General features: G+C 44.4%; 1 protein-coding gene across 1 annotated transcript in view; it reads right to left on the bottom strand.

Moving 5' to 3' along the window:
- kmt2bb (lysine (K)-specific methyltransferase 2Bb) overlaps positions 1-25,281 on the bottom strand; it is a gene marked incomplete at its 5' end in the record, with an annotated part of 105,750 nt that overhangs the window by 67,576 nt on the left and 12,893 nt on the right. Inside the window, 4 exons of the mRNA XM_084048675.1 lie at positions 2,465-2,651; positions 6,912-7,040; positions 10,223-10,419; positions 13,381-13,737. Of these exons, the coding sequence (XP_083904801.1) occupies positions 2,465-2,651; positions 6,912-7,040; positions 10,223-10,419; positions 13,381-13,737 (870 nt within the window). The remainder of the gene's footprint in view (positions 1-2,464; positions 2,652-6,911; positions 7,041-10,222; positions 10,420-13,380; positions 13,738-25,281) is intronic.

The raw sequence follows: 25,281 nt of genomic DNA, 5'->3' as shown, positions 1-25,281 counted from the left end.
AAATAGAATAAAATATTATTTATGCAATTGTCTTCCTGGCCAGTATGGCTAGTATGCACTAGGACAGTGGTTCTCAACCTTTTTACATCAAGTACCACCTCAGATTTTATCTGTCATTCCAAGTACCATTACCGCCAAACGTGCACGCGCGCGCAGCGCGCGTGCATGCGCAGCGCGCGCGATTTTTTGGGCGGTTATTAGCGGTTATTGATGCTTTTTGGGCGGGTTTAGGATGGATTTAGGGCAGTGGTTTTCAACCTTTATCATGCCAAGGACCCCTAAATTGATAAACATTCGGCCGTGGACCCCCATTTGAAAATGTTTTGTGCCAGGGACCCCCAGAAGCAAAGATATCAGTTCATTTTCGCTTTAAAAAAAATATATATTCAAAGATATGCAACACTTTTTCAAGGTTTTTCCAAAAATAGCAGATCTACAAGCTCATAGCGCGGTGCCTGCTATTTTTGAATAGCCAAAGCTAAGTGGTTAAAAATGATTGTGACGCTATTAACTCATGTCCAACTTGACCATACTGTACAATACCAAGTACATTTTCAAAAAGCCAAAGTTTAAATGGGGCTGAAGCGGTTTATGTATGTTTTGTCATAATAATTAAAATCCACAAAGTTACTAGTAGTAACTAAAGTTTTCAAATAATTGAGGTGGAGTAAAAGTATAATATTTGCCTCTGAGATGTATTGGAATAGAAATAAAAATATTGCAAATTGGAAATACTCCAGTCAAGTAAAATTACCTTAAAATTATACTCAAGTACAGTATTTGAGTACATGTACTTAGTTACTTTCCACCACTGTCAGCAAGATAAGATGAATTACTCACCTTCTGAAAAGATGAAAGAAAACACACTTTTGTTCCATAGCCCCACATTGTCTTGGTTTCAGAGATCATGGTTGTAAATATGAACTTTTGCCACAAAGTCTTTATATTCCATAATGTCCCATGACCCACGTCCGTGTTATTGACATTTTGACGATGCACGTTAGTCAAGTGGAGCTGTGTTCCGTGAGCAGAAAGCTGTCAAGTGGCCTCCAGAAAATAAATCTGGTTTCCTTTCAAAACGATGTGCATTTCAGAATAAGAGGTTTTTTAAAACTCTATCCTTGTAATGTTACAATTCAACACACGTTTTATTTTGAAATCATACTACTGGAAGTAGAAGTACCCAGGTAGCCTAGTTGAAACTACTTAACTTCACGCGAAAGCAGCTGTTTATGCGGAACGGGGGGAGAAAAAAAAAAGTCAGACAAACAGTGGGGGGAAATCACGGATCTGTGAGAGTGTCCCGTCGTCCCGTTTGACTTTTTCTTAACGGAACGGCGTTCCGCCACCGAATCTTTTACCGGAACGCCGTTCCGGACCGTGCCGGCCCACTTTCACCCCTGCCCTTCACCGTGTTTGTTTTGATCGTGGCTACCAGTACCGGCGCATTCAAAGTAACAGCCAGGAAATGCGCTGTTCCCACGCTGACAAAGTGTTCAACAAAACCTTTTTTAAATTAAATTTGAGTGATATTATGGTAATGTTATTTCCATTCAAAGTAGCATTTCGATAGTTTTATTATGTTTTCATATATATACATTTTTTTTTTTTTTTCATTTTCCCCCCACTTTTTTCATTTTTGGGAAGATCCTTCCGCGTACCACCAGGGGGGGGCTCAAGTACCACCGGTGGTACGCGTACCACAGGTTGAGAACCACTGCACTAGGATCATCTAAAGTAGAGCTCTGCAATTTTGACAAAAATCTAACAATATCATTATCAAAAACAATAATGTGACTATATTTGGGTATACTTGGGGGCTTTCAGAAAAAGGGACACATTTTGTTGCAGGTCTGGGAAATGTTGTCTAAATCAGTGGTTCTCAAACTTTTTCATGTCAAGGACCCCCAAATTGACACTTATTAGCCCGCGGACCCCCATTTGAAAAGATATGCCAGGGACCACCATAAGAGAAGATTTTTAAGGCTCTATAGCAGTGATTTTCAAGCATTTTAATTTATTAGACCCCCAGTTTGACATGCATTAGGGCTACGGACCCCCATTTAATGGCATTTCTATCTCTTGGACCCCAATCTATATTGTAAAATCTATGTTAATTTAACTCTGAGAGTGTACAAATGGAACCAAATGGACCCGTTAGGGTCCATTTGGTTCCATTTGTACACTCTCAGAGTTACTGACCCATAAGGGTCCATTTGGTTCCTAACTACCATTTAGCTGGGGACCCCCTGGAACCAACGGTCTAAATAATGCAATGATGTGTATGTCAGGATCCACATGGGAACCGTGTGGATCCAAAGTGGATCTCTTTGACAAGGAGCAAAGAGAAATCTAAAAATGACACGGATGCTTTCCCGGTCTTAAAGGGTCAACAGAACCCGACATAAAAGACAGAACTTAATAATTATTCTAATACAACAACCATCCTGGTGTAATGACGTACCTTTAGGGACAGAGGAGGGTGAGATGCCGGTTCTCTCGTGCAGGGGCAGAGCGCTGAGTCTGGGGATGTCGTCGGGCACCAGGGCCCGCGGCTGCCCCAGGACCACGGCGGCGGCGCGGCACACGTGCTTGATCCTCGGGCCGCCGGCCCGCCGGAACTCCTGACACACCGGGGACAGGTGCTGCACCTGGAAAGAGGAGGAAAGACAACATGTCACTGAGTCAGATACACAGCACACATGACTACGATAAAAACCTAAAAAAGCAGAAATACAATACGCTTTTTCGTTACACCTAAAATCAAAAGCAAACAACTGAGTAAGCAGCAGTTTTGTTGGAGAGAGTGTGGGCATCCGAACGCTAATCATTCACACATTTTCTGGTCATGTAAGAAAATACAGTCATTCTGGGACAGTGTTCTCCGGGTTTTGGAGGCAGTAATGGGCTACAAGATTGTCTGTGATCCCCGGATTTTGTATCTCGGTTTGACACCAGATGACATAATAGGACATGAGGACGTTTACCTGTTCAAAATCTTGACACTGGCAGCTAAAAAAGCCATCACAAGGAAATGGTTGAAAACAGACCCTCCTAGAGAGGAACATTGGTGTGATGTTATTGAGGAAATATGTCTTATGGAAAAAATGACTTATAATTTAAGGATTAAGGCAGAGATTTTTGAGAAACGTTGGGAGAAATGGCATATGTATAAGAGTAAATGAATAGTGTATACCCCCCCCCCCCCTGTATTGTCCCTTTCGTTTTCTTTTTTTGGATTGATTTTCTCTTTTGATGTTATGTCTTTTTCTTCCGTTCCGTTTTTTGTTTTCCTTATTGTAATGTCTTTTTTGAACGTATGTTTTGTCTGTGTGAAAAATAAAGACAAAGTAAAAAAAAAAAAAAAAACTAAAAAAGCACAAAGGTCAGGTGTAAGGTGGCTACGTGGATTCATTCATCACCCTGGGAATGTTGTCAGGGACGTGATTTAGACCAGTGGTTCTCAAACTTTTTCATGTCAAGGACCCCCAAATTGACACTTATTAGCCCGCGGACCCCCATTTCAAAAGATATGCCAGGGACCCCCCATAAGAGAAGATTTTTTTTACGGCTCTAGCAGTGATTCTCAACCATTTTCATTTCAAGGACCCCCAGTTTGACATGCATTAGGGCTACGGACCCCCATTTAATGGCATTTCTATCACTTGGGTCGCAATTTATATTGTAAAATCTATGTCAATTTAACTCTGAGAGTGTACAAATGGAACCAAATGGACCTGTTAGGGTCCATTTGGTTCCATTTGTACACTCTCAGAGTTACATACCCATAAGGGTCCATTTGGTGCCTAATCTATCATTCAGCTGGGGACCCCCTGGAACCCCCTCAAGTACCCCTGGGGGTCCCCGGACCCCACTTTGAGAACCACTGATTTAAATTACATTTTTTGCTGCTTGAATTTGGTATCAACAGACAGCCTTGTAGCATTTTATTTCCATTTAAAAAGGACGTGTATCACTGGTTTCAGCAGAGTCACTGCCCATCTTTCGCCGCAGGCTGAAAAAAACCCCACCTCTTTAGTAAACACTACCCTGACCCTTACTCTTAGCCTGGCCTACTTGTCAATTATTCGTACAAGCTCTTGTTTTATTGGATCTTGTTTAATCAATATACTTATTTGTTTTATCTCTTGCTCATTTGATTTTCCTTTTTGTGTTGTACTGTTTAAGAAAGCAGATATATGTCACTTTTACCTTAGCACTAGGTATACTCTTAGTTGCTTGTTTTAGAAGAGAATGCACTTAATACTTCTGGTGATTAGTGATTAGTAGTTTAGTTCACTACCTATGTTGAATGCACTTATTGTAAGTCTCTTTGGATAAAAGCGTCTGTTAAAGGTATGTAATGTAATGTAATGTCTGCTAAATCATTGGTTCTCAAAGTGGTGTCGGGGGACCCCCAGGGGTCCTTGAGGGGGTTCCAGGGGGTCCCCAGCTAAATGATGGACAGGAACCAAATGGACCCTTATGGGTCTGTAACTCTGAGAGTGTACAAATGGAACCAAATGGACCCTAACGGGTCCATTTGGTTCCATTTGTACACTCTCAGAGTTAAATTAGCATTGATTTTACAATATGAATTGGGGTCCCATAGGTATAAATGCCATTAAATGGGGGTCCATAGCCTCTAATGCATGTCAAACTGGGGGTCCTTGAAATGAAAATGATTGAGAATCACTGCTAGAGCCGTAAAAAAATCTTCTCTTATGGGGGTCCCTGGTAAATCTTTTCAAATGGGGGTCCGCGGGCCAATAAGTGTCAATTTGGGGGTCCTTGACATGAAAAAGTTTGAGAACCACTGTGCTAAATGACTGTAATGTAATGTAATGTAATGTTTCATTCAAACCTACAGGCATAAAATGTTCTCTGTGATTCATTGAAACACTGTCCTGAAAAAACATCTGCCAGGAGACCACAAGGGGGCATAAATATAAATTCCCATGGTGTCATTCACTGCCGCCGTTTTCCCCCTTTTCTACGATGTACAAATAGTGTTGTGTATTTGTTGATGACATGTATAACACACGGAGGGGGGGGGTTGGTGTTTACCCTCTAGATGGATGATCACAGTGAACGTTTTAACAGCCCAACGTGTAGAACTAAGTACACTATGCCTTCAAGATGGACAATTAAATTATGTTCACTTTATACCTTTTTATCCCATGATTTTTGCAACCCATTGTTTCACCCAGTGCCGATTATCTGAGTAATCCTGGGCGCTACACTCCCTCTGCCAGCCTAGGGAGAGCCCAGAGCCGAGCTCATGCCTCCCTTCAATGCATGAGAGCTAGCGAGCCGCTTCTTATCACCAGACAGGGGGGGGTTTCCCTGGTTAGACGTAGAACGCTCCGTACAGTAGTTAAGACGCTTTTTGGCCTGAGATGCCAGGGTTAAAACTCAGGTGACAGTTAATTATTTACAGTTATTATACATTTGTGCCACTGGGGGGGGGGGGGGGGGGGGGCTCATGATATTGTTACGGCAGGTTGTCCCGGCAACTGCTAGAGGAAATAACTTTGGCAACAGCAGCTGTCAATCCATGTGAAAAAGTAAAGCTTTCAGTCACCATGCAGGACTCCATGGAAGACCCAATAATTACTTTGATATCAGATATGTTATTACACAGAGCTACAGACTGGTGGTAGACGGACACGTTTCTCCGTCAAACCTCTTCCTCAGTGTGAGTGGCTTCATTATAAAGCAGCAGAGAGATGTCTATTCTTTCCATAGTGTGAGTCTTATTGAGCCATGCACCCGGCAAGTTCAACTGATTATATTTTAAACTAAGTTTAAAAGTAGGGACGCCAGGTTTAAACTAAAGTGGTTATGATATATTTTTCAGGGTATAGAGTTTTCCTCTGTAATGTTGAAATGAACATTTAGTGAATTAAGCTCATAACGTGTCTCATAGTTGTACACAGTATATTGTAATAATACAAATGTGTGCTTGTCACAAACTCACTAGACACAGCTGGACTATTCTCACGGCAAACCAGTGTGTGTCCACTCACTGTGTGGAAACCGTGTTCTACACAAACTAGTTAACCCATTAAGACTTGGAACTGTGTAATTTTTAGATTTGAGCTAAAAAGCATTATTTTACACTTTGGGCTATTCAAAAATAGCAGATCTACAAGCTCATAGCGCGGCACCGAGTGCCGCGCTACGAGCTTGTAGATCTGCTATTTTTGAAAAAACGTGAAAATGTGTGCAAATCTTTGAATATATATTTTTTTAAAGCGAACATTTTTAACTCAAATATTTGCTTCTGGGGGGTCCCTGGAACAATATATTTTGATGGGGGTCCGCGGCCAAATACCTATCATTTTGGGGGTCGTTGACATGAAAAAGATTGAGCACCACTGATATAGAAACATCCATTTTTCAGAATACTGTTTGGATTTAGGAGACATGTAGAATCGGCTTCAGGTCTCAATGGGTTAAGAGAAAGCACTGCAAAAGAGAAAACCTGCAACACTATAGATTAAACTAAATTCTCAAGGTGCAGGGATCAACAATATAACTGAGAAAACAGCCAGCACACCGAAAATGTCCTTTTCACATTTTATTTCCTCTCCACGGACAGAGCAACGGACGCATTTCAACCTAACAGGTGTTCCTCTGCGTTGAAGTCAACGCTGAGGAACACCTGTTATGTTGAAACACGTCCGTTGCTCTGTCTAAATAAAACTATGTGAAAAGGATATTTATTGATTGCTAGCTGTTTTCTCCCTTCCGTAACACCCGAACCCAAAAATCTGAGCCCCTACCTCTACTTGAGGTGGTTCAGCCCATAGATCTGTACCCCTACCTGTCCTTGAGGTGGTTCAGCCCATAGATCTGTACCCCTACCTGTCCTTGAGGTGGTTCAGCCCATAGATCTGTACCCCTACCTGTCCTTGAGGTGGTTCAGTCTTGACCGGGACGTCCGGTTCGAGCCGCTCCTTCCGTTTGCTCCGTTTGCTGCGTCTCTTGGAGGTCACGTCTCTGGTGGACATGGTGGCAGGAGCTGCTGATAGAAGCTGCAGGAGGAAGCAAAACAAAAAGGAGTTACTTTTATTATTTGAAGGTCTCACAGTTTGGTGTGCATTAGAGCAGGGCTGGGCAGCTTTGACGATGGAGAGAGACACTATATTTCCACACTCACTCCAGAGGGACACATTGCATATACTGTCTCTCTGTATTTGAACTTTTTTCGCCATTCTATGTCACACAAAAGTAGCAAAAACAGCCAATCTACAAGCTCAATACGAGACACGTTTTATTTTTGGAATCCTGAAAAGTAACATTTTTATTTAATTTCAAATGCATTTAGTTATACTTATGTTAACTTTATGAACTTAAATACAAATACATTGGACATAAAAAAGACAATACTACTAATATAGACTGAAGTAATTCAAGCGGGTCATGTTTGCATGTTTGGAATCATAACAGCTGAAATCAATAATATATCACTATTCTGATATTAACCTGGGGGCCGCATTAGGTGAAGCTGGGGGCCCCCGGGCCGCCAGTTGCCCATGTATGCATTAGAGGCATTTTAATGTGACTTCTTTAAATGGTCTACTAGAGTCACTTTTTTTCTGTTTGTTTCTATCTCACCTCAAAAGCCTCAATGGTCTTGCCTGTCTAGTTGTTAATTGGATGAGATATTGAATCGGTATGGACTTGAGAAATTAAATATCACAAAGCACATTAACAATGATGAAAGCACTGATGTTATAATGCACATATGTCTCTGACAGGAGCAGACCTTGTCCAAAAATGTTACTTTTTGGGATATGGTCCAATGGAAATGCTCCTTTACTCAGGCTAATCAGGCAATCAAATCACAGCCAATAGTAACGCTCCTTCAGTTAAGTAGGTCATTACAACACAGCTGGAGTTGAGCAGTCTTTAGGAGACAGGTTATTGACTGCTGTGTCTAAAATGAAGTCAATCTAGTAACAGTTTTGTTTTAAGTGAACATTTTTGGTTAAAGACAGTTACTGCCTCTGAACATTAATTTTGTGTGTCTTAGTGACATAAAGAGAGAGCTACAGAAGTGGCAAGTGGGTCTAGGAGGAAGAAAAGCTGATTTACACTACAAATACTTTTCATCGGTTAAATATACAGAGACAGACTAAACCACTTTCATCCTGACATTCCTATTTTAGGTTATTGTAGTCCAAAATGACAAAACAGACCATTCATGTTTTTTGGGGGAAAAGATATTGATGTTTTGGTCACAACGAGCTTCCTTTGTGACTGAAATGTCAGCGTTTCTAAATGTATTCTCTTAATGTATTCATTTTATTATATTAAATCAATGTATTCATTTCATTCTTTTTGGGTTAGATTTGGGGGGTTTTAGATTCCCTGCTCTACAGAATATAGAAAGCAGATTGGTGTACGAGTCATGTTTCAACTAATCTAAAAACATGAAAATATTAATATGGAGATACTTTGTGCGATGTAACATGACACAATCATTATGGCACACACTCTTCACATGCACTTGAATCACTGTGAATTGTACGTCACAGCGGATCCCAATTATTGGAGAGAAAAAAAAAGGTGTACATGTTTGAGGAAAGGGGGAACAGAAAGGAGGAGGGAGAGCATGTTTCAAAACTGTGGATCCGGAAAAGAGTCTCCCTTTCTTTCACTTGATGACACACAGAGAGAGAGAGAGCGAGAGGGCAGGCAGGCAGGCAGGCAGACAGACAGACAGACAGACAGGCAGACAGACAGACAGACAGACAGACAGAGGGATGGAGAGAGAATCCGAGTCCGAATAATTAAAACACGAAATGCAGCAAAGAAGCTACCAAGGAGGTGGACATTAATTTACGCCACACTGATCATCTTAGGAGGACTAACTGTACATACTCACATAACTGTGCCTATAGGGTTTGTACTACTATAAAGCTTTATAACCTTATAACCTTATCTGTGTCCGGGTAGCTCAGTGGATAGAGAACTCGCCCTTGAACCATAAGGTCATGGGTTCGATCCCGGGCACCGCCATCTCAGCGTATGAGCAGCTCAGGTGCAGCACGTTGTGCGGTTAAGTACTGGGGGCTGATGGTAGGTGTTGTAATTAGAAAAATCGTGAAATATATATACTAGATATGTTTTAAAGCAAGCATTTTTAACTTCGATCTGGGAGATGGATCAGATCTACAAGCTCATGGCAGTCTGTGCCACTCTGAGCTTGTAGATCTGGTCGATCGACACGGTCACGACTTTTTTCTGTTCTGGCCCCACAGTGGTGGAATGAACTTCCCACTGATGTCAGGACAGCAGAGACACTGATGTCAGGACAGCAGAGACACTGATGTCAGGACAGCAGAGACACTGATGTCAGGACAGCAGAGACACTGATGTCAGGACAGCAGAGACACTGATGTCAGGACAGCAGAGTCACTGATGTCAGGACAGCAGAGTCACTGATGTCAGGACAGCAGAGTCACTGATGTCAGGACAGCAGAGACACTGATGTCAGGACAGCAGAGACACTGATGTCAGGACAGCAGAGTCACTGATGTCAGGACAGCAGAGACACTGATGTCAGGACAGCAGAGACACTGATGTCAGGACAGCAGAGTCACTGATGTCAGGACTGCAGAGACACTGATGTCAGGACAGCAGAGTCACTGATGTCAGGACAGCAGAGTCACTGATGTCAGGACAGCAGAGTCACTGATGTCAGGACAGCAGAGTCACTGCCCATCTTTCGCCGCAGGCTGAAAACCCGCCTCTTCAGGAAACACTACCCTTCCTCTTTGTCTGGCTTACTTGTTGTTAACTAGTTGTACGAACACTTGTTTTATTGTTGTACTGTTTTATTGGATCTTGTTTAGTCGATACACTTTTTGTATTAGCTCGTGCTCATTTGATTTTGCTATTTTGTCTCATCTGTTTAAGAAAGTAGGTAACTGATATATAGCACTTTTACCTTAGCGCTAGGTATACTCTTGGTTGCTTGTTTTTGCAGGAAATGCACTTAAGACTTCTGGTGATTAGTAGTTTTGTTCCCTACCTATGTTGAATGCACTTATTGTAAGTCGCTTTGGATAAAAGCGTCTGCTAAATGACTGTAATGTAATGTAATGTAGATCTGCTATTTTTGAATATTGAATGGGTTAAAACAAAGAGACAGTCAGTAAGGACGATAATATGTTCATGGTTGTGTGCATGTCAAACATCATGGCCTCACCCCACAGGACTTGAGTTGTTTCTGCTGGTCTATCTTGATGAGCTGGACCTTGGCCTTCTTCAGGAGGTTGAACATCCTCCTGTTTGCTCCGGTGAGGCGGACCCTCTGTGACGCTGCCTTCTCCTCAGACTCAGACAGCCCTCCTCCTCCGCCGTCCGCTCTCGGTGGTCCCGCCGTCTGCCCCGCCTCAGGCTTTCCTGCTCGAGAAGAACAACAAAGAAATTAATGCCACCATTCCATCGTCTATTGTTATCGCCGATGCGTCAGTGTAACTGTAAACGCCTAATTTGTGCTCCGCCAAACTATGGCGTCGTGCTCTGAAAATAGCTGATGTACAAGCTCACAAGGCGCCGCGTTCGCGGCGCCTTGTGAGCTTGTACATCAGCTATTTTCGGCACGGCGAAGTAGAAACAGTAAGGGCGGAAAACGCAAGGTACCGGACGATTCCATTCCCATTCAGAGGAATACGATTCCATTATATTTACCGATTTGCGATGCATTGCGATTAATTTACTTCCATCATCTTTCATTGATAATAAAAATAAATGTTAGAGATGTGTCACTGTCAGCTGGAAGGTTATATTTAACAACATCAATAATTGCAGAAAACCAACAAGAAAATAAACAAGTCCTTTTTTGTAAAATAATACGGTACTCACTTATAACAAAGGCTTCTCAATATTCTGATAACCATTTTTATAATCAATTTTTGACATTTGTGAATCGTAGTTGTCCATCATGTCAGAATCACCATTAATCTATGAATCGATTTTATTTTCCACCCCTAGAAAACAGGCTCCAGAGTGCACCCAAAAATCTGCCCAGTGCAGTTTTCATCTCATGGCTCACACCAGTGCACCTTACATTTAGCAGGTGTAGGCATGTGTGGATGCGCCTTTAAATGATATAGTGCAGTGCACAGCTTGGTACACATATCACATTAAATGTATTTAATGCAATGACTAATATCACGCTCCTCCTCCCCGCCCGGCTTCCCTCCCCTGAACACGAGACAATTGTGTTCGCATAGACGCCCGACAAAGCCGGATCCACACACACACACACACACACACACGCCACGGTGGATTCGAACCCGCAACCTCCGTGGTGGTGGTGGTGGGCAGGGACTTTACCACTGCACCACCCAAGCGCCTCACTCACTGTATTGAACATAGTGTTTTTTAAAATGTGTTTTATTACTGGATTTAATGCCATCCTAAGGCTGTGATGTTTTTTCAAGGCTCACAATGGTTATTGTATGTGTTAGGCTTTTTATGTATGTATGTTTGTACTGTATATATATCATTGTTTTTTGTCTACACTGACTGCATACATGTAACGACTGTGACATGTATTTGAGTTGGTACCGCTGGAGAATGAGATTGTAAGAGCTTAGGAACAGGACGATATGAAAATTACGTGTCACGATTATTGCAGCAAAAATATTGCGATAATCAAAATAGAGCACCGAAGTCTAACATCAGAGGGCGCTGTTCCACGGGTTCGTGGCTTCATTTTTTGTGTTGAAATCCCCGTTTGGGAATGTTAGATCACGTCATATAAGAACTGTGTTCCAAACATAAACACACCACCCTGGCCTTTCTGTCAGGGGGCGTGGCTCTGCATCGTTTATGATATTCATTCATATTTGATACAGCCTGTTTCTGGTGAAAATGGAATTAATTCTGCCTTAAAAGTCTTAAGAACTACTACTTCTGGTTCTGATATCACTGTCCCCACAGCAGCCACGTTCATGGGAAATGTAGTCTTTGGGTTGTTTGACTGGTTTCTAGTGTTTATATTGTGTCACTCTTTGGGTAAATGTGTACATTTACACCTTCAGTCGATGCTTCATATCCATATGAGTAAAAACACCAGGGTGGTGTGTTTATTTTTGGAACACAGTTCTTATATCAAGCGATCTAAGATTCCCCAATGAGGATATCAACACAAAAAGTAAAGCCATGAACCTGTGGAAAGCGCCCTCTACTGGCAGTGACGTCAGGACTTCAGTGCTCTATATGCTTAAAAACATGTCACTTTTGTTAAACCACTTGAACCCCCAGCATCCCTATTCTGGCCTGGGGGGAACGTTTGCCAAAAATAGCCAATCTACAAGCTCACAACGCGTTGCGAGCTTGTAGATCTGCTATTTTTAGAAGTAGTACTGAATTTGCACCTCAACAACAGCTAATACATCCTAGTGTTATGAAGGAGGACAATTTACAACAATAACTTAAAATCTCTGCGATAAAAAAGCGATTATCGTCCCACATCCCTACAAAGGATTTATCCTAACTAGACCATACCCGTAGGGGGATATGAGCACCCAAGCCCCGGTGAAGGGCGCAGGCCAAAGTACAGACCTTGCTGCTTGTTTCTCGCGCGAAACCTGGCAACCTCATCTCCCATTGTTTGACACATAATGCACACAGTTTAGCGCGAGCCGTCGCGCGCGCACACACATACACACACACACACAGGCGCGAGCCATCGCGAGTGAGCGTGCGCGCGCACACACACACACAACGGAGATGCGACGCAGACACACACACGGCCGTCGCGCGAACACACAGGCACACACACACCACGCAGGCGGCAACACAGCAACAGTGTGTCGCGAGCGAGCGCGCGCACCAAACACTCACGGCAACAGTGTGTCACGCGCCCCAAGTCGCGCGCCCCAAGACACCACCAAGACACCACCGCCACAGAGGTTAGTCAAATTAACCCATTGAGACCTGAAGCCGATTCTACATGTCTCCTAAATCTCAACAGTTTTCTGAAAAACGTATGTTTCTATATCAGTGGTGCTCCATCTTTTTCATGTCAAGGACCCCCAAAATTATATGTATTTGGCCGCAGACCCCAGTCAAAATATTTTGTTCCAGGGACCCCCCAGAAGCAAAGATTTGAGTTAAAAATGTTCGCTTTAAAAATATATATATTCAAAGATTTGCACACATTTTCATGAATTTTCAAAAATAGCAGATCTACAAGCTCATAGCGCGGCACTCGGTGCCGCGCTATGAGCTTGTAGATCTGCTATTTTTGAATAGCCCCAAAGTGTAAAATAATGCTTTTTAGCTCAAATCTAAAAATGACACAGTTCCAGGTCTTAATGGGTTAAAGGAGGATAAAATAAAGGTAGAACACACCTGGGTGGATGTCAGAAGCCACGTCCTCCTCCTTCTCCACGGTGCGGAGCGGCGGCTCGCCGGCGGCGCTCAGGGACAGCAGCTTGGAGTTCCTGACGCACACGGACACCTTCCTCACCACGCCGGGGGCGTTCAGGTCCTCTATCTTCAGCTTGGACTTGGCCAGCCTCTCTGCGTTGGTGCTGCGCTGCCTCAGGCTGATGCTCTTCACCTCGTCGTCCAGGCCCTCGGCCAGGTCGACGGGGGCCGGCGGGGGTTTGGACACCACGCTGGTGGAGCTGCTTGAGGAGCTGCTGGAGGAGCTGGAGCTGGTGGAGCCGCCCATAGGCTCTGGACTCTTCTTACTGCGAGGAAGTCCTGGATGGACGGACGGATGGAGAGAGAGGGTGCAACAGTTAATCACACTAATACATAATCAGGGGTGCACATAACTGTTTAGGTCTAGTACTCAGAAGAGATGTGACTTGGGGCGCACCAAATAAATGGTGGTGGGGTTTTTTCGCCGTTTCTTTTTTTAGATTTGCGTTCAACTTTCAAGATTCTTTCAAATGTTTCAACATGTTGCAATGCAACACATTGTGAGCGTGTCAATCTGCTATTTTTGAATATAAAATAGTGATTGTTATAAATGCTATATTAACACATTTTACTGGGACCGACTGGAACCATCTCAAGGACCCCACTTTGACCACATTCATTAACAATAGATCCTTGACATGAAAAAGTATGAGAACCACTGATATAACAACATTTTTCAGACATTTGTCAGACATTTTTAGAATGGGCCTCAGGTCTTAATGGGCTAAAGAGCAGCATACTGTATGTTTATAATATTTTATAAAATATTTATTTTATTTATTTATTTTTCTCAAAAGTCAAATCTCTATGCATAATCTCCACGTTATCTATGGGATCTGTAGTCCCAGTGTAACAGCTGAGAGCGCAGATTTTTTGCAAACAGAGGCATATTTGTAATGGCAGTACGCATCATCCCACAGGTGTGTACCTGTTGAGAAAGTTGGACGTAAAGACAACATTACGTCTAATATTGCATCATTACTTAAAGGTGCTCTTAGTGATTATTATTATTATTATTATTATTAACAGTGTTTTATTAGTAGTTATATAGTAGTAGTTATATAGTAGTAGTATTATTATTGTAACATTTTTATTAGTAGTTATATACTATTATGATTATTATTATAACAGTGGCACAAAGACTCAAATCAGGTCCTAAAATCTCACCGTTTGACTCAGTGCCTTTGCTCCCATTCACAGCCACCGGTGAGCAGTGGTAACTAAGTACATGTACTCAAGTACTGTACAATTTTGAGGTATTTTTACTTTACTGGAGTATTTCCAATTTTCAGTACTTTTACTTCTACTCTACTACATCTCAGAGGCAAATACTTTTACTCCACTAGTATTATTTGACAACTTTAGTTAGTAGATTTTAATTATTATTCCAAAACCACTTCAGCCCTATATACATTTCAGCCATTATTTTGAAAATAGCCGATCTACAAGCTCACAATGCGTCGCGATGCGACGCATTGCCGCTCGCGGGTGTCCGGGAGCGGACGCTAATTTCCAGGAGACTCCCGGAACTTCCGGGAGAGGTGGGATGTCTGATATTATCATCACTTTACCCAAATACAGCTCAAGTGGAGTTAGGAGGTTAATCACCATTAATGTGGGGAGTTCTTTCCGTCTGCCTTTGTCATTCTAATCAATTTTGGACAAAATCTCCACATGTTGGAGTTAGGTGGTTTGACCGAGAGTTTGAAGATCCAATGGAGTTTTAGCTTTTTAATACTTTTCATTGGTTCAATCCTCCTATAATTCCACAAACCTCTGAGCCCAAACCTCTGAGACCAAACCTCTGAAACCAAACCTCTGAGCCCAAAAATAGTTCTGCCCGGTTCTCCTCACTGCCTGGAGCTATTGATCTCAATTTGCACACAGCCATTGACCATTACCATGCGCATGGGACTGCGAAGCCTGTTTTTCGATATCACTAAATCTCAGCTGATCACTAAATCTCAGGCGCGACGGGACGTGCGGGGAGGACGCTCGCGACAGGACGGGCAATAACCCCACGTTTGCAACTACTTTCGCACTTCACCGGGTATGGCCATGACGCATGCGGGGTGTGTGTGTGTGTGTGTGTGTGTGTGTGTGTGTGTGTGTGTGTGTGTGTGTGTGTGTGTGTGTGTGTGTGTGTGTGTGTGTGTGTGTGTGTGTGTGTGTGTGTGTGTGTGTGTGTGTGTGTGTGTGTGAGTGAGTGAGTGAGTGAGTGAGTGAGTGAGTGAGTGAGTGAGTGAGTGAGTGAGTGAGTGAGTGAGTGAGTGAGTGAGTGAGTGCGTGCGTGCGTGCGTGCGTGCGTGCGTGCGTGCGTGCGTGCGTGCGTGCGTGCGTGCGTGCGTGCGTGCGTGCGTGCGTGGGGGGGGGGGGGGGGGTTGCGACGCCGTAATAATAATAACAATAACAATAACAATAACGCTAATCGATTGGCTCGCCACCATTGCACATGATGTCACGGAGTAAACACGCTAATGAAATCAGCTCCTGGCCTTAAGGTGGACTTACTTAAGGTAGACCAGTAATTATTTTGCCTGCGCACTTCACCGGGTAAGGCCTAGTATTTGTAAAACCCACACACAGACACACAGAAGGGTGTTCAATAACACAAGGTTGAAAAATTAAGATAGCTGGTTTCTGCCAGACAGCGACCATCATTTTTCCAGATAGCTTCCAGATTCTCTCTACGTCGTCCTCGGACGAGCCCTCCATCGGAGTCTCCAGCCATCTGGGTTCTCCATACATCTGGCCAGCTCCTCTGTGCTTTCTGCACCAGCATCTTCCCTAAGTACATCCACGTAGGTAGGTGTTTCTGCACCAGCATCTTTCCTTAGTACTTCACGTAGGTAGGTGTGGGACGTCCTCTTGATCGATGCCCGTGTGTTGGTTCCCACAGTACGAGCTTTTTGACCGGGAATTCTTGGTGCCGTTGCCAGTGGCCGGCTAGTCTCATCCTCCTGACTGCTATCTTCTCTGATACACTTGGTAGTGCCCCGTACAGACGCTTGTTGGTAATGTGCTCGTCCTTGTTGATGTTCAGTACCCCACGTAACATTCTGGTGTAGCACCCGTCCAGGGACTTCTGTAAGGCTTGCTTGCTCCAGCACTCACAGCCGTAGAGGAGAACGGACTCCACAGTTGCAGAGAAGAAACTGATCTTGATGCGTCGGGGGAGGTTGGATTTCCACACACTGGTCATGCCATTAAGAGCTCTCTAGGCAAGTGCTTTCCTTGCACTTAAGGTCCTTTTCTGTGGAGCCGACCCATGCGCCCAGGTATTTAAAGTCACTGACCTCCTTTAGCACAGTACCTTCTGTTGTTAGGGGCGGATGTTCTTGGGGGATGTTATAGGTCATGACCTCGGTTTTCTTTGCATTTAGCATGAGGCCAACCCTAGCACACTCTATCTCCACTCTGGACAAGAGCTCCTGTGACTGCTTTACGTGCTCAGATAGATCAGTCTTAGTTTAAACAGCAAGTAACATCATTTTCGTTTCCTTGGCAACCAGTGTCGTGGTGACACTTATGCACAATATTTATCACAATTATGTTTTTATTAACAACAAGGTTGTGTGGCAGGCGATCTTGATGCGAAGGAATACGTTAGACACACACTCTGACATAAACGGAATGTTACCGACCCCTAAGGGTCCATTTGGACCCCCTGACAGAATGTTACAGACCCCTACATGTGGACCCCCTGGCAGTCCAGTCCTTGGACCCGACATGGAGAACCAGTAGCTCACTTGATTGGCCATCGCAACTGTCGGCTTTGTGTGATTGGCCAAACTTTGCATGACTGTTTGCATCCAAATTAATATTACGTGCAGCGTAAGTTTGACAGAACATCACAGTATAGCGGTCCATAACCTTACGGTTCATCAGAACATCACAGTGTAGCGGTCCATAACCTTACGGTTCATCAGAACATCACAGTGTAGCGGTCCATAACCTTACGGTTCATCAGAACATCACAGTATAGCAGTCCATAACTTTACAGTTTGACAGAAGATCGAAGATGTTCTGCTGGGCGGTACCTCCAGATCCCTGGAGATCTGGGGATCTGAGGGGACCAGATGACCCCCGTCAGGCTGTGGTCACCGTAGGACACAAGCTGTACTCCTTCGGAAGGTCTGGTGGATATACAACCGGGACATCAGCCTGTCAGATCTGTGTGTACATCTTAAACACGGTGGCTTTGCACTGGGTGAAGTTGCCCCCGGTGACAACAAGAAGACGAGGAGAGCGCCCCCCTGAGGTTCCCAACATGCTCGCAGGCCACTCGGCTGTGCTGGTAGAGGACATCGTCTACATCTGGGGGGACAGGCGTACTAACCAGCTCTATGCGTTCAACGTCGACGCCCACAGATGGTTGAAAACGGAGGTTTCTGGGACTGTTCCAGGGGCGAGGACCGAGCACTCAGCCTGCGTCTTGGGGAAGGTCATGTACGTCTATGGAGGTCGCCTTGCCAACAAATGGCCGGGTGAATGCAACAATGACTTGTACAAGTTGGACACCGCCACAATGGTCTGGTCTTTAATAAACACCAGAGGACCTGCTTCATCCGATCACTCTGCCACCGTCATCGGGACAAAGATGTTTATATTTGGGGGCCGGGTGGGCTTGGGAACACAGATCGGGGCTACGGCCCAGAGGATCCGGGACTGCAACAACATCAGAGTGTTTGACACAGAGACCGACTGCTGGCTAAGCATCACCCCTTCTACACCGCTTCTTCCAGAAGAAGCCTGCAAGCATTCAGCCTTTGCCTACGATGGAGAGCTGTACGTGTTTGGTGGCCACGAGACCTTCAAAGATCTGTGGAAGTTCAATACAAAGACCTTATCCTGGAAGAAGGTCGAGCCTAAGGGGAAAGGCCCGTCTAAGAGGTATGGTATGAGCTGTTGCATGGTGGGAGATCGTGTCTTCCTCTTTCGGAGAGACCTGTTTATCTTGGACTTGAGTCCTAGCCTGAAGACCTTATGCAAGATGGCAGCTATTCGGTACCGTCTGGATCAGTCTGAACTCCCAAAGGACATCAGGTGGGAACTTGCAGTCATGACATCAGTTGGGAACTGGTATCAGGTGGGAACAGGCATCAGGTGGGAACTGGCTGCAGGTGGGAACTGGCAGCAGGTGGGAACTGGTAGAGTGCGGGAACTGGCAGCAGCTAGAAACTGGCAGCAGGGGGAACTGGCAGCAGCTAGAAACTGGCAGCAGGGGAGAACTGGCCTCAGGTGGGAAACATAGAGTTAAAAATAATAGAGAGGGCACCCGAAATCCCCTCCCATCCACTTGCATTGAGTTGCTCACCCAGCGCATGAAGTGAATTCACCCCTTCTTCCGGATTGGAAAGTGTGATGGGCGGGGCCTATTTGGGGCCACTGTGATACGCTCTGCGTCACAGAAGTGACGCGTTTTACGTCACAGAGGTGCGCGGCCCCGTGCGCAAGCTTGTGCGCAAGCTCGTGAGTCGAGCCCATTGGTCGAAACCGTTTTCGCCCTGGGTTTCGAACCTGGTGGTGGCCAAGAAGAAGTCGGGGCCCTGCATGTCTGTGTGGACCTGCGTGCAGTGAATAAGGCGGTGGTCCCAGACCCACGTCAGAGGAGCTCACAGCTCAGTTCTACGGCTCCACAGTGTTTACCAAGCTCCACCTCAGACAGGGGTAGCTGCAGGTGCCTCTTCACCCCAGCAGCAGAAGCCTCACAGCCTTTGTAACACATGCCGGGGTGTTTCGCTACACCCGGATGCCGTTCGGCTCTGCTCCGCCCCTAGCTGCTTCCAGAAAGTCATGGTCTCTGTGCTAGCTGGCATACTAGGCGTGGCCATATACCTGGACGATATTGTAGTGCACGGGCCCAAGGCTGACGTTCATGACGAATGACTCAACAGGGTGTTTGCAGCCCTGGCCAAGCACACCCTGACTCTCAATACTGAAAAGTGTGTCCTCTCTTTTCTGGAAATTGAGTTTGTGGGGTTCCGACTGTCTGCAGGTGGCATAACTCCACTTCAGTCCAATGTGGACGCCATTCAGGCCATCCCAGAACCCATCTCAGCTGCCCAGGTGGCCTCGCTCTTGGGCATGGCTGGATACCATTTAAAGTTTCTCCCACAGTACTCTGACACCACAGCCCCCCTGCGTCGGCTGCTGCGTAAAGATGAGCCTTGGGTGTGGTCTCCACCGCCTCCGCCAGTACAATTTTGAGTTGAAGTTCACACCAGGCAGAGATAATGTTGTGGCTGACCTGCTGTCCTGCCCTGTTCCCACCCCAGCCCTACATGTCGGCACTGACTGTATTGAACAGGACATTATTAACATGTTGCACACACCCCTCCAGGCCACTGTCTCTCTGCAGGAGCTCAAGGACGCCTCTGAACAGGACCCCATCCTTTCCACGCTCTGCACCTACATCCACAATGGCTGGCCTCCTGTGGTCTCGGGGGAGCTGGCCTCGTTCTCCTGTGTGCGACAGGAGCTTTCCTGCTGGAACGACACCTGTGTGGCACGGGGACTGTGCACGGTGATCCCTGGTGCCCTACGTGCGTGTGTATTATCCATGGCACACGAGGGCCACCTGGGCATTGTGTGTGTGTGGCCCATGGTGGCCACCTGGGCATTGTGAAGCTGAAACGGCGATGCAGAGACCTGGTGTGGTGGCCAGGGATAGATACTGTAGTTACTTTGTAGATTTTGATTGTTATTACAAAACATACATTAACCACTTCAGCCCTATATACATTTTGGCCATTTGAAAATAGCCGGTCTACAAGCTCACAATGAGTCGCATCAGCTTAGATCTGCTATTTTCAAAAGATTTGTATACATTTTATACATTTAAAAACTTGTGAAACAGAGCATTCTGCATAATAATTTTGGTACTTTAAGTACATTTTGACACCAATACTTTTGTACTTTTACTCAAGTACAATTTGAATTCCGGAATTTTACGTAACAAGAGTATTTCTACAGTGCCGTATTGATACTTTTACTTAAGTAAAACACGTGAGTACTTTTTCCACCACCAATTTTTTTTTGGGAATCGATGGCAGGGAATGTGTCAGGAATGCAGAATGACTGAACCCAAAATGCAGAACCACAAGCAGAATCGTTTCAATTCACGGATTTATTAAGGCAGTAAATAAGCTTACAGCAAAACGTAGTAATACAAGCAGTAAACAGGAAGTGCAACCCTTATGGAAACACAAGTCAATGGACACGACTCTCCAAGGCAGAATACAGGAAAGACAAAGTTTGTACTGACAATGTGTGTGTGGAATGAGTCCAGTTTTATAGGCAGCAGGTTGATTAGGTAAGTGTTCACAGGTTGGTAATGGGCAGGGCACTGCTGGGCTGACGAGGGAGTGGGGGGGCAGGTGTGTAACTAGGACTGAGAGCAGGAATGGAATGTGGGAGTGGCCGAAGTGGTGACACGGTCTGTGGAGAGGCAGACCGTGACAATGTGTTAAAATATTGCATACTTCCATTCCATATTTGGACATGGTTAACCCAGGATTCCATATTTGGGATATGATGACTCATCATGACCTCACCATTATGACATGACCAAAAGCAGTCAGTATATATCTGGAAAATTAATAAATTAACTTCCTTCCGCTATTCAAAATGTTTAAGCTGAAGAATTTGAAGTTTTCAATCGAAGACCACTGGTGGCAGATCGAACCAGGGAACGGCGTTGCTGAGGAGGTGACTACGGAGACAATTTCTAACGGATGTACAGCTTTGTCCGATTCAACGTTGTCTTCGTGGCTCAAGCAGCTCGTCTGGAGGACTCCACCAATAGATCTGCCTCATGTTCTCAGGCCACCCGAATCGAATATCGAGCCGAAGCAGGTATGCTACAGGCATACGGATGAATGGGGCCAGGAGCAGAATGCTTATCTCGTACTTCCAGGTACTATCTCTACATTGACGCATGGATGTGACCCGGAATTGGAAGTGCTGCTTGAAGACGGCCAACTGAATGAAGAAGGAGACACTGTGTACTTTCTCACACGGCATTGGAATGTAAAGGGAGACCCTGTGGTGCTGCCAGTGGTGCTGCCTGTGGTGCTGCCTGTGGTGCTGCCAGGACCTTTAACACTTCGGCAGAAGTACTGCATAGTCCAGTAGTGTTTCAAAGGCTTCGGAAAAACAATATTAAAAGTAGAGGAAATGTAGAAACCTCCAAGCTCACAAATCTTGTGAGCTTGTAGATCTCTTGTTTTCATACAGAAAATTACAAAAAAATGAAATAATAATACTATAAAATGAGGCCTAAATGGTATGCAGGTCGAAAGACTCAGTGGGGTGACGCCCCTGCCATGCACGTCACCTCTCCAAAGAATCGTCACCTTATCGTGGTGGAGAGGTTTGAGTGCCCCAATGAACCTGGGTCTTCCATGGGAAAGTGGTCCTGGGCAAGGGGCCAGACCAAGAATGGTTCATCACACTTTTACACAAAACATTTATAATATCTTACTGAATAGGGCTTAAAAGATTCAGAATCCTGTGCTAAAAGCATACTGAGAACAAGGGAACCAGGAGACCTGGTACTGCCAGACCCCTAGTGGTTGAAATCTGAATGGCCGGACTTCAAATGACGTGTGTGCAGAGGAAAAGAGGGACGGACCGACCGACCGACAAAGCCTCATGTAGGCCGACCCCCTGGGTCTGGCAAACACAAAACATATACATAAGCTTTATCTAACATTCATAACAACTTATAAACCATTGTATAATGACACACAGTCAATTATAAAAATCGTATCATAATTTAGCAGACAGTCTTACCCAGAGTGACGTAAGTGTGTTTTTATACAACTGTAAAATTTGAGTTATGAGCACTCATACATCCATTATAATTACTATAATTTACAAATAACTAGACATACCCGGTCGACGCATCCGTGGGGGGATATGCGCACATGATCTGGCAGCTCGTCCCATAGCTGGGCAGCCCCGTAACCATGGCGACAGTGTTTTACACAAAAACGCTAATAAGAAGCTGAGATTTGATGAAAGTGAAAAACGGGCTTCACAGTTGCGTTCAGATGGTAATGGTCAATGGCTGTGTGCAAAATCAGAGCAATTGGTCCAGCCAGTGAGGAGAACCGGGTTGTGACACCACTACAAACGGACAGAGGTTACTAGAATTATAGTAGGATTACTAGTCAAGTTCACACAATGAGAATTATAATACTATGAATCTTGCAAAAAACATATCGTGGAAACAAGTATATTATATAATACTTGAAGTCATTATAAATGCTTTATAATGTTATCCTTGTTATATGAGAGAAAGAAGAATGTAAACAGTGTTATAGGCAGATTATAATGCATTCTAAGTATATTTATAATGCATTGCAGACATGGGCTTCATAGGAAGTGTTAACAAACAACACAAATGACTTAACTTTAACAGTATATAGTGTAACTTGCCTCTGTGCTGCTACACGCCGTTTGGTGAACCCCCCAAGGTTGGCGCCCTGTGCTACGCTGCTTTTATCCGCCAGATTGGGACGTTCACGGCATATTTTGAATTATAACCCCATTTTTATTATAACCCCATTACGGTGGGTTCATCATCGGTGACGAGTGCCTCTAACAGCCGCTGCGTGCAGCGAGCTGCGAGTCGCAGCGTGTCTGTGTGCCAGGATGCGAGGCTCACACAATCACGTGCAGCATGCGTCCCCCTGCGCCTAATGGCTGTACATGGGGCCGACGCGTGCTTTAGCGTGATTGTGTGAGTGTGGCTTCAGGAAGTAAATTCCTAGTCTCGATCTCCAGGCTTTTATTTTTTAGTTTTGCTAAAAAATAAAAGCTGGGAAATTCCTGTCCCATTCCTGTCCCAGCTGTTGGATGTGCCGCGCATTATTTATTTTGGGTGCGCATGTGCACCCCTGTACATAATTATGTTTTTATCACTTCCATTTCATCCACTTTTCATGAACAAATCAACAACAAAAGACAAACACATGGATTAAAGCTAAATAAAATCTCACAACTGAAAAACAAAGTTTTTGGCCAAGTCCTATTATAACCTTTGTGAAACAGTGTGAAAGGAGCCCCCCCCCCCCCCCCCCCCACAGTAGCACTGTTTCCTAAACAATGAACACAATATGTAAAATTAGGTTTATTATGTATAAGTAATATTGTTTCTGAAAACGTTATAGATATGAATAAGAATAATTGATTTGGGAGGTGTTACATTTAGGGTTTTTTCTTTAAGAAGTGAAAATAGGGTTAAAAAAAACGTTGTGAACTTATAGATCGGCTATTTTTGCTATGTCTGTGCGACACTGTTGTACTGTTGATAAAAAATCTACTTGAACCGTCATATCAATTGATATATTAAAAAATATTAATCAAAATAACATGCCTCTTCATTGTTTCGATTAAATCGATAATAATAGATATTACTATAAAATGTGCTCCTCGGAGCACAGGTCTCCGCCAGTACTGTTCCTGATTAATCCTGTCTTACCTATTTATATTACATATTGTCACGTGTCACTTGACCAATGTTAGCTTGGCTGATGGAAGCTCACTTCAAAAAATATAAATGATTTTTTGAAGTGACACACCTATTTATAGGATTCTATTTCGTCATGCGTCTCGCTAGCCAATCAAAAGCATTGGTGACAACATATTGTCACGTGTCACGTGAAGCTTGACCAATGTTAGCTTGGCTGAGACGGACGGACACACGGAAGGACAAGAACGAAAACATACTCTCCACCTCTGGCGGAGACAATAATATATATAGATATATTATATAATATATTCGTTGCTGTGCGGCAGGAACCAGCTCAATTTTTCCGCTTTTTCATTTTTGTCTCCGCCAGTATGGTGGAGAGTATGTTTTCGTCTCCGTCCGTCCGTGTGTGTGTGTCCGTCTCAGCCAAGCTAACATTGGTCAAGCTTCACGTGACACGTGACAATATGTTGTCACCAATGCTTTGATTGGCTAGCGAGACGCATGATGAAATAAAAACCTATAAATATCACCACGCACTTCAAAAAATCATTTATATTTTTTGAAGTGAGCTTCCATCACTGTGATGACCACTGCTGTTTCTACATATGAATGGGGTGTGATTTTCTGTCTCCGCCAGGAGAGTTTTACCCTCCGTGTGTGTGTGTCCGTCTCAGCCAAGCTAACATTGGTCACGTGACACGTGACAATATGTAATATAAATAGGTAAGACAGGATTAATCAGGAACTTTACTGGCGGAGACCTGCGCTCCGAGGAGCACATTTTCTAGTTTCCCATAAATCAGGGCTATTGAACACAGAACACCCTTTATGTCTGTGTGTTGGTAAAAATAATATTGAACCAATGAAAAGTATTAAAAAGCGCTTCTGACAAAACCAGCTAACTCCATTGGATCCTCAAACGTTCTGCTAAACCAGCTAACTCCGCCAAAGGGGGGTGGAGTTAGCTGGTTTAGCTGACTCCAGGCTCCACCCCCTTTTGACCTCCAACCTCATTGTGAGCATCATTCAACCCGTTTTACTGTATTGTTCCGCATGTTTTTTCACCATACTGTCCATGCCTAACAGGAACAAACTTTACAGTATCACCCGGATTGCCTCCAAAATCATGGGACTTCCCATACCCACACTTGCTGATATGAACAATAAGGCCATCACACGCTTAGCACTCTCAATAACAAATGACACTGATCATCCCCTGTATCGCTACTTTGACCTCGTGCCATCTGGTCGGAGATACAGAACCTTAAAGTGGAAAAAGGTTCGTTTTAGCAGGAGTTTTGTCCCCTCAGCCATCGCAGCATTAAACCAACTGCCCCGTC

The sequence above is a fragment of the Gymnoscopelus microlampas genome (assembly GCF_963454915.1).
Source record: "Gymnoscopelus microlampas genome assembly, chromosome: 3".
NCBI classification, from domain to species: domain Eukaryota; kingdom Metazoa; phylum Chordata; class Actinopteri; order Myctophiformes; family Myctophidae; genus Gymnoscopelus; species Gymnoscopelus microlampas.
Note: the sequence above shows the minus strand (reverse complement) of the source record. Positions and strands in the feature narration are given on the sequence as shown.